Consider the following 11,001-nt stretch of genomic DNA (forward strand, 5'->3'; position numbering starts at 1 on the left):
TTAAATTCTTCCTCATATTCAGGTGAACTTCCCATGTTCCAGTTTCCACGTGTTGCCTCTTGTCCTATTGCTTAGCACCACTGAGACTGTGAATTTGTCACTGGATTGAGTTCAGTAAACAAACCAGACATGTATTAGGGTTTACCCTACTTTCTGCTCTTAAGGCAATGTACCTTCCTAAAAGACCCTCAAGATATTTTGCAAACCTTCTTGTTGCAGCTCTGAGTGCACAGAAGATGCCTTGATCTCAGAGCACCCAGAAGCTACCATACTTTTTAACACCAATGTGAGGCTGGAGGCAGGGTTATAAATGACTGGTACACATGATTTTTGATACGAGAAGCAGTACAATAAACACTGAGTATCCAAATGAAATAAAGGGTGGGAAGGGCTAGTGGCATTTCATTCTTTCCACTGATCTTTATAAAGAGTTACATCCTACTGGTAACAAGATTAAATTAGTGGGCAGAAAGAAATTTGAATCAGACTGTTTTCCTGATATGCCACAGTGGATTGTGTTCTGCTAATGAGTGCTAACCCTGCAATCAGGTAAACATTCACCTTGAGAAATGAACAACCTTAATCAGGGCTTTTAAATCAGCCAGAACAGTCAGCAGCTAAAATGAAATTGGCTCAAACACAACTGCTTTTCTTTTTAAGTATTGTTCTTCCTTCCTTGTGAGGATGGGAAATAAGAGCATAAGTGAGACATTCTTGCAGTAAAAGAGCAGCTCCAGTCCCTTCCATGTTAGAGACCCTGTCCTGTGACTGAGAAGGGATGTATTGGTTGATACTCAATAGAATGCTTTTGCACAGGCTAACTGGAGCCTTCTGTGAAGGTTCCTAAATGAGCTCAGTCTGACCTCCATAGTTCTAAAGAACTTTACCTCATCTCATAAGCAAAATAATGGAGAAAATAAATAAGAGGAGGGGGCAGGAAAAAAGAAAAAAGAAGTGCTGGTCTGTTGTGCTTTTCTCTGGATTTGAGAATGACATCAACCTCTGGACCTTTATCTGGAATATTCTGACAGTAGAAAAACACTGACTACTCTGTTTTCTACACAGGGTCAGCACTATGAAGAGGAAAAACGGGCTTTGAGCCATGAAATAATTGCACTCAATAATCACTTAATAGAAGCCAAGGTGACAATAGATAAGTTGTCAGAAGACAATGTAAGTATTTAATTATTCATTTTGAGATTATATTCAGAAACAAATTGGGTCTTGCACTTCCCAGTGCAAGAAATTATAGAATAGTATTTTATGTTTATATAAAATGTAACCTGCCACCTTAACAGTTAAAATTCATGTTTGTTTGTTTGTTCCCAACATTTTGTAAACTTAGCTCTCCTTATGCTATGAGGTTGTGGTGAGACTTTTCATTGATATTTTTTTCCTTACGTCTAGCCTGAAACTGATGAAAAAATATTTTAAGACATGGCAATATTCCCACATTGATTTTGCCATCAGTACAGCAAATTGGTGCAAGCACATGGTCAGAGCTGTTGCAGGGACACGTGTGGAGTGGGGACTCATCAGAAGGATTTTAGGCACAGAGCAGAGCCCTACATTTCTTGCAATTCTTTGATCTTTCAGTCTTTGCTCACCAAAAAGCCCAGCACAAGCCAGCTCTGCCAGCAGAAGACTGACCCAGCCTGGTCACCCAGACCACTCCTGCAGGGAGCAGGAGCCAGGCTTTCCCCAGCAGCTGTTTGTGTGTAAAAATGTACCTGTCTCTGTGTGGGACAAAACAGGGAACATCTCTGGCCACTGTCACCCTCCATCTCATTAAACACTACTGGAAAACGGCATGAGTAGCACAGCTGGCAACAGGCTCATTAAATCCTTCCTGAGACAAACCTGCAAAGACAGCAAAGAGAGGAATATTGCAGGCATTTAGTTCATTATTGTGCCATTCCTTCCACATTTAATAAAAAATTCATCTACAGAAGACATGTTTCTGTTAGCACTTATTTTCCAGCATCTTACTTTCAATCTTCCTATATTTCCCATGAACTCTTAATCGTAGCTGGGAGCATTTAATCTCATTAAAATGCCTGTTGATGTGAACTCTGCCTGTGCAATTAACAGCTTTCCAACTGAAATAAAAAGTTCCCAATCTGACCCCTAACTTTTATAGAACTTGAGTTGAAAGAAGAGTTACTTTATAACTCTAACAGCTATAAGTAATGGAGTGTGGTAAAAGTAATGGGCTACATCCAGATTTTGGAAGCACAGGTACACCTGCAGAGTAATTCACCTGAAATCAGTGGAGTTATTTTTGATTTAGAACAGAGGTGGAAGAAAGCTGCAGAAATCTCCCTTTAAGTATGCATGCATTTATACTGCTTCATGGAGTCAGGTTTGAAGGCACATTTGAAGTGTTTTCAGTACTCATAGTTCTACTCTGAGCACTAGAATATGGTCCAGAGGCCTCAAATAACAGAACCACTTCTTCAGACTTGAGGTTAGTCCACGGACATAGCACTGCCCTTGCAGGTCTTGAGAAAATAGCATGAAATTAAGTCAGGGGAGGTTTAGGTTGGATGTCAGGAAAAGGTTCTTCAGCCAGAGGGGAGGGCTCTGGAACAGCTCCCCAGGGCAGTGCTCACAGCCCCAGCCTGACAGAGCTCAAGAAGTGTTTGTGCAATGCTCTCAGGCACAGGGTGGGACTCTTGGGGATGGTTCTGTGCAGGGCCAGGAGCTGGACTTGATGATCCTTGTGGGTCCCTTCCAGCTCAGGATAATCTATGATTATATGTAGTATCACTAATAGGAGTCAAGGTTACATTCCAAATTTTAAAATAAAGGACTACAAAACAAACCACTAATATTATACCTAATAAGTACAGAAGTGATAAACTGACTAATCCTACATGGGGAGAATGTTTTTGTCTCAGCAATATTTCTTTCTTCCATTATATTTTCCCTCTCTCTTCTGACAGAAATGTAAAATTATGCTTTCGATACAAAAACAGATTTTAAACTGTGGGAAACACTTCTGGCATTAATTGCTAGTGATTGTTCTGGTTGCCACAGATATGGCTGGTTTCCACTGAGGCAAACATTAAAGGAGAGAAGGTCACTCCAGTCACATGGCTTGGCCCAGCAGGTTGAGAACAAAGTACACGTGGCACATGTAGCTCACATGTAATTTCTCTGTAGTAATTTTTAAAGCTGCTAAAAATAAAGTGTCAGAAATGCTTTTTGTGCTCTCCATGACAACCACTGAGCAGAAAGAGAGGCACAGAGCTTTTGAAGAAAGGATTAGGTTCTGGAGAGATATAATTTCCGTGTGCCTGGAAATGCCATAAGGGACTCGGGGTACCTGTCTGTGCTGTACACTGTGCAGCAATATATATTGGGTTTAATGTATATGCAACATATCAAACTCACATGCACATGCCACAGATTTTACTTCTAAATTGAATTCTTGGGTTCTTTTTCAGGAATGAAATAGTGTGTCCTAATATAAAATTTAAGATCCACATAAATGATTACAGTACATTTGCAGCAGAAGGGGCATGTATAAAAAAATCACAAAACAAAAGTGTCTAAAGGTCCTTGAATGTGAAAAAATATGAACTAATGTTCACAGGACAACTATCCCCATCAATGAAAGACTCACAAGAACATCTTGTTTCTTCTCTTATTACAGAATACTTTAAAATTGCCCTTTAAAACAGAGGAACTTTATTTTTCACAGAAAATTTCTTTATGAGTTTTTAAGAGAATTAATGTAGCCATAAAAACTGGCATGCAGTAAAATTATGACATTAACATCAGAGAAAATCCAAATTATATCAGGATTCCACACCTTTTGTCTAGAAACATATACTAATTTTTACAGATTAACACAGCCCAGTGCCCATAGCACTTTCATGCTTTGTATATCTCATCTCTGCCCACCTATAAAGTCAGCTTCTGAAGCCAATGCAAAAGGAAAAACAAAATACAACTCCTACCTTCAGGGAGCCAGAGATACTGGTTGAAGGATACAGTTACACAGTCATGTGTGCTAAATTAAATTTAAGTGAAGGGCAAATCTGTGTGCTGAATTTTCCCATTAAATAGGCTGTGGGAGCCATTCAATACCAAGATAGTATAAGAAGCTTGCTTAAATTCTCTCCTTCCTTGTGTGGAATTCTCATGGTAATTTCTTGCCCAGTGAAAATATTCAATTCTGCAGCATCAAATATTTGCAGTGAGATTTAATATATTTCTATAGCTGCATTCTGCAAGATACTAAAGGAGCCAGGAACTATCCAGAAATATCAAAAGAAGAAAGAGTCTCCCTTTTAAAAAAATCAACACAATGTATATTTCTGTAATTAATTTCTCCCACAGTCTCATAATATTATTTTAGCACTTTCTAAAGTAGTATTTTATTGCTCACCTGGATAACACCCAGTAAAAATTTTCTTTTTTGCTTAAAAGATCACAGTACCATGCATGTTAACACTGTAAAATTCAGTTCTTAATGGTAAAAATCCATCTTTTGAAATGCAGATTACTGTTCTGTTATAACAGGTCTCAAAAGTTTATTCTTAGCAATTTTATCAGCCCTCACAGAGCAAAGGAGGAAATATCTCTAGGTTGTGCAAGAAACAACAAAGCATCATAATTTGTTTAGAAATTAAGGTGTGCTCCAAATGTCCCCAAAGTGAATTTTGAAAGGATTGATCAGGCATGGGAGAAAGGCTGAAAGCCACAAGTGCTTTGCAAACTTTAAAGAAGAGGTTATTTTTTGTTTTTTCCAGGAGCTCTACAGGAAGGACTGCAATTTAGCTGCTCAGCTTCTCCAGTGCAGCAAGAACTATGACAGGGCACATAAACTTTCAGAGGTAATGTGACCACACTTGTTCAATGACATAAATATTGTATGGAAAAAGGGTTATTTTGCATGTACCAATTGCAGAATTTGTTTGCCCTTAAGGCTTTTATTCCTCCACACACCCTCCTTTAAGCCACAGGAGGCCTCGTGCACCTGCTGGTGTTTGTGCAATTGAGGGTGGTGCTGAGAAAATCACAGCCCGTGGTGGAACTTGAAGGCACTTTCTTTCCCCAAACCTCTCCTATCCAGTAGGGTGGGCCTGCACTGATTGCCTGTAAAGCAAAGGTTTTGTGAAACACTGAAGTGCTGTGAACTCCAGAATGCAAAATGCTGTGCAGGAGCAGTGGGGTGAGAGCAGGGAAATGACAAGCCACAGGCGTCAGAGATTCTGATATAATCAATTTTCCTCCTGAAGCTATTTTCCAGTCCAGCTAGTTTCCAAACCCAAATTTTAAAATGGACTGCCAGAACAAATATCTTTTTCTAAAGAAACCAGAGCACTGAATGATTGATTTCCAAGGTGGAAACTTTAATTAATAATCCTTGCTTCCAAGGAAACAAGGCTTGAGAAATAGGCTCCTTAAAGGGGAGGCAAATATTATCTTAGTTTAGAAGACAGTTCTTTAGGGATCCAGGCCCTGCACAAAGCAACAGCACCTTCCTCACACATATTGCTTCAGTGAAGGTTACAAGGAATAGCCTTTCCTTCTTCAGCCCCATCAGGTCAACCTCCCCCCAAATGGCCGCTCTTGTGCAATTCTGCAGTGGAATATTGCAAAATTAAATTTGGAATGTACAAACCATCTCTAAGTCAGTAAACGGCTTCAGAGCACTGAACAACCCTGGTAAATAAAGATGGAGCAAGATTCTTCTGTCCACCAGGCTATGATTTTATGGAACAGAGACAGAACTTCCAATTAACCATTATTATTAACCATTATCTTGGTCCTGTTATTTTTTCCTGTTAACTGACTTCCCTTAGCAAATTGTATCAAGGAATTACCATTACATTACTCACACTTGGAAGCACTCTACCTGTTCTAATTAAGACCTTAAAAGTATTTAATTGTTTATTTGCAGAGAACTATCACAAATGTGAGATCTCCCAACAATTTCCCAGACTGTCATATACTCAGTTAAATAGGCAGTCTCCACTCATTAGTCCAAGCATTTATTAATTTAGCAAGCGTGAATGTGCTGTCACAGCCAATAAATTCTTTCCAAATGCAAATATTGCCTGATAAACTATTATATGTTATCCAGAAACCTAAGCTGTAGTAAAATATAGCAATGTGATAGCAGTATCATTTTAGTAATTCCAGTTTCCAGTGCAGTGCCCCCAAAATAATGTTCTTTTTAACACATTTCATAATCTTAATAACGTATATAAAATAGATCAAACAGTGGTGCTACAGGATACTAAAATAAGAGCTGCCCCATACAGCATTTTCACATTAATTAACTGTATTTCTTTTCCTCATTTCTATGGCAATTCACACCAGGCCTATTTTACAACCTGTTTATTCAATCTTTGTTGCATCTGTACTTACTATGACTAATGTTGCTGTCTTCCAGCAGACTGGCAATATCTTTTATTTCCAATGGAGGACATATGACTTAATTAGCAACATAATGATTAATCCAAAATATCCTGGAAGGGCTGCTGGTTGAAAAAACACTTGTCCTACTACAAATAACAGGAATGTAATTTCACTACATGCCATATTCTGAACACAGTGAGGTTTGGGGGTTAAACCAGCTTTAAAAACAACTTCCCAATGAAATTAAAAGAGGATCTCCATATCTTACAAAATGTGAAGCCATGATAAGGAGCAGACATGTTAAATTTCCTTTGTCAAAAATAAAGAGGAAGGGAACAACTACCAGTATTTGTGGTGTTCTCTCCTCTAGAGGAACAAATTTAAGGAGGAAGTGAGATTGCTAAGGTCATAAGTTTAACCACTGACTATTTTGTGAAGAGGAACTTGATTTCTAGTTATAAAAAGAAAGTGCTGAGTAAATCACTGTTCAGCCCAGCACCGAAGGGATTAATTCCCAAGTGGCATAAATCAACAGGAATACCAAAGGACCTAACAAAATCACAAACTCAAAACTTATTCCAAGCATGAATTATGATTTCCAGCAAGAAATAGGGAGAGACAACCTCTCCCATATTGCTTTCTGATCATTGTTAGAGATCTCAAGTGAGCAAGGCAGATAAAATTTGACAGGAAAGCATGCTTGGTGATACCTGAGTACGCTTCACCAAGGAATGTCATCTCTCTCTCTGTTCTGGTCCACATGACAGAATGGCAGGTGAAACCACCATCCACAGCCCCGGTCCTGACTTTCTAAAAAAAACCCCTAAATTATTTCAAAACAGACTTATTGATTAATTCTGTCACAGGAATCACAATGTGAATTCAGGTCTTAGTGTTTTTTTTCTGTCAGTGTGTTCAGGTTTATGTGGATGGTTGATCTGACAAGCAGTGTCCAGCTGAAGGGGCAAGGAAGCCAGCTTGATCTGCTTCTTCCCAGCACAGGAATAATCCTGTCACAGCAGCCAGCACCACTTCTATAAGTGTCAGACAGCTTCTCTGCATCTTCAAACAGCATTGTTTATCAAAGGTGATGCTGGAGGGCAGGAGCCAATTTGGCATGGGGTTGTAGGCAAGATGAGCTTGAGGAAAGACAAAAGAAGAACAGAATAGATATTATCTCTTCCTCCTTCCTCACCCCCAGAGAGACCTCTGCACACCCACACTCCAACTGCAAATCACACCCAAGCACACAGTCTGGAAAGTGTTGCTGTAGGCTGTAATTCCCTACCTACCTTTTTAAGATCATTGTTTACTACATACTTTATTTACATCAGTAAAATAAACCTGGAAGTGCTGGGTTAATGGCTGGACTTGATGAGTGTAGAGGCCTCTTCTGACCTGAGCAATTCTGTGATCATTCTTATCCAACCTGAATTAATTTGGAAGGAAACATTTCAGTTTCACAGTGTTATCTGTGAGCGAAAGCAGATGAAGATGTACAAATGTTAAATAAACAAACAAAATTCATTTGATTACATTTGTTTCAAGAAATGCACAAAGATTGTGGCCATCACAAAGACCAGGTATGGTGAGCTATGTAATGCCATAAACAGCACTCCTCTGACACCTCTATTGACACACACCCTTTTCTCCTTTCTCCTTGCCATCTCTTTATGTTGCAGTTGCCAACTGACTTTCAGGAAAGAGTCAGCATCCACCTGGAGAAACACGGGTGCAGCCTTTCTGTCCCCTTGTGCCACACTTCCTATGCTGATACCATACCCACTTGTGTCATTGCCAAAGTACTGGAAAAACCAGACCCACACAGCTTGTCCTCACACTTGTCAAGCCCATCCACGAGGGATCTCAATTTTCAGGACTCTGCTGGAAAAGTTGGACAAAGACCCCAGTACAAGTCCGACATCTACTGCAGTGACACAGCTCTTTACTGCCCCGAGGAGAGGAGGAGGGAGAGGCGGCAGAGCGTGGACACACAGGTGAAAGACGTGGGGTTCCTGCGGTCCCAAAACTCCACGGACAGCACTGTGGAAGAAGATGGTTTCCATTCCAGCTTCTCCCACGAAGCCTTCCCGGAGTACATTACCTCTCTGCCAACCTCCAGCTCCTACTCCAGCTTCAGCGTCACGTCTGAGGAGAAGGAGAACGCCCAGGCCAACACTCTGACAGCCTCCCAGCAGGCGATCTACATGAGCAACCGAGACGAGCTCTTTGAAAGGAAGTCCCCCGCGGGTTACGAGCATCAGGGCAGCCCCAGGTTTGCCAAACCCAAACCTGCACAGCACATGGAGCTTGCTGACGACAACGAGAACTCACCCACTTTTACCAGGACTCTGCCTCCATATGCAAACGAACCTTTTCATTTCTCAGCCATAACACCACAGCAGGCTTTGGCAAACCAGAAAATGAGGAATGAGTGCAGGAGCACCCACCTCTCAGAAGAAGACTTGCCAGGGCGATGGAGGCAGCTGAGCGTGGAGGACATTGGAGCATACTCCTACAGGAATGCTGGCAGGCTGTCGCCCTGCAGCTTCTCAGAGCAGTACTACAGCAGCCCCATCAAGAAAGGGGACAGTCGAACAAGCCCCATCTATGCTAGTTACAAAGCAGACAGCTGCTCAGAGGGAGATGACATCTGCCAAAGCAGACTTGTGGATTCTTGCTTCCTGAGAACAGACAGTGGCCTGAACATTGACATCAGCACAAGCTGTAAACAGGACAAATTGCCCGCTTACAAAACAAAAGAATCAAGAGACCAAAAAAACGAAAGGATCACCGTCCAGTTATGCAGTAGCAAAAACATCGAAAACAGCCCGGTATTGAAAAGAGAATACGTGGACGTGAGCCCCAACAGCTCAGCAGAGTCACTCAATCAGAGTTCAGTGGAGGCTCCAGAAATCCACCAGTCTTCCATGGATCAAGGAAGCCATTCGGGTGTTCACAGCAAACCGCCGCAGTTCCAGAGGACTGGGAGCACTGGTCTGAGTCGGAAGGACAGCCTTACAAAAGCACAGTTATACGGAACCCTTCTGAACTAGGCACCTCCCCAAATGGCAATAAGACAGCAGACAAAAGGAAGAAAAGAGCGTTTGATACTTCTAGTGAACAATAAGGTTCTAAGAAGCAGGATTATTATAAAATATATATTCATAACGGTACTATATGTTTAAAACAAAAATCTCAAAAACGTTATACAGCACTTTTCACTTGACATCCTTTCCACATGGGAGACTCCCCTCTTTTATAAACCTGAAATATTTTTATAAACAAAAATGTATTTATTAGACTATCCTAAGCTATTTGAGCAGAATTCTTTTCCCTTCAAGCAGGTTTCTTATTTATTTTTGTGCATGAGGCCATCTGTGCCTAAATACTTGGAGGAAAAGGGTAAAATCATGATGACAGTGACAAAAAAAAATTAAACCCACCTGATAAAATACCATAAAATGTCATGTGAAATAAAAAAAACAAGAATGGTGAATTTGAAGAACTATATTTTTTAACAAGAATGGAATTGTATCTTAAGTTATTTCATACAAATGTATTTATGAGTGACTAATGTATGCACAGTGATACTAATATTTTGTTCTTTTAATCCACTGTGTTTCTGCTTTCCTATTTTTCCTTGTATACTACCTCAAAAGTAATTGAGGGTTTCTTTGTCACATTTTCTGTAGGCTTGCATTTATATTGTCTAAAATGCATGCAGTGTCATAATTAATACTGTATTTTGCATAACTTAATAAAAGACACCAGTGGATATATTCTGGGGTTGTTTTTCCTTTCATTCATTAGAACGTGGAATTGCTCTGGGGGGCATCAGTACAGCAAAAGTTAATGACTAAAGCTGCTGAACTGGATTGCTTTCTGGAGGAGTCTCTTTTTCTCTGTAAGCTCCAGAGTGAACTGGTTCACTCACAGCCCATGGCCTCTGGGTGTGGGAGGGTGACTTCTCATCAGCCTGTTGAAAGTAAGCAAGGAAAAAAAAATGTTTATCCATAGTCTTGAGTCCACTAGACAGGGTTTTGCATACTGAATGTGAACAGAAAATTACTCAAAAACCAGTGATGTAAGCTCCTCCTCTATTATTCACATACTTGACACAATCTTTCATGCCTTTAGGACTGTTAAATTCCACAGCTGCCCCTTCTTCTTATGTAGCTTGGTATTTCTAACAGTGGTTTTTCTAAAGCCTGAGGAAAATCTGGAAAATCTGTAGTCTTTACTCCTGAGTTCAAGAAGATGTATTTTTACCTGTACTTCTGGCATTTCCTCCAGCATTTTTTCTGTTTCTCACCATTTCACCATTATGGAGTGTACAACTGGGACAGGAGGAAAAGGGAGAGAGCAAAACAAGAGGAGGAGGAAAACAAAAATGAGAGAAAGGGAAATCCTGTGGATTTTCTTCCCTTCTTCCCAGCTTCAGTATTCCTGCTTGGCAAGAGGTAGAATACAGCAATAAATATTTAATAATTATTTTAAGTCATGTTCACATATACTATACTTAAAATACTGACTCTTGACAGCTGATATATGGGGGAAGACCTTGCTTAGTGCAGTGTGTGGTAGTAATCAGTGGAATCATTGTGGAAATATAAACTAGCTCCT

General features: G+C 40.2%; 1 protein-coding gene across 14 annotated transcripts in view; it reads left to right on the forward strand.

The window, feature by feature from the left end:
- Positions 1–10,153, forward strand: part of BEGAIN (brain enriched guanylate kinase associated) — a 157,099-nt gene extending 146,946 nt beyond the window's left edge. For all 14 annotated transcript variants that reach the window (XM_064423354.1, XM_064423353.1, XM_064423358.1 and 11 more), the window contains 3 exons: positions 1,066–1,173; positions 4,761–4,844; positions 8,058–10,153. In XM_064423354.1, coding sequence (XP_064279424.1) covers positions 1,066–1,173; positions 4,761–4,844; positions 8,058–9,431 — 1,566 coding nt within the window. In that variant the 3' untranslated portion in view covers positions 9,432–10,153. The remainder of the gene's footprint in view (positions 1–1,065; positions 1,174–4,760; positions 4,845–8,057) is intronic.
- Positions 10,154–11,001: the final 848 nt, after the last annotated feature.

This window comes from Passer domesticus, chromosome 6, assembly GCF_036417665.1.
Source record: "Passer domesticus isolate bPasDom1 chromosome 6, bPasDom1.hap1, whole genome shotgun sequence".
NCBI classification, from domain to species: Eukaryota; Metazoa; Chordata; class Aves; order Passeriformes; family Passeridae; genus Passer; species Passer domesticus.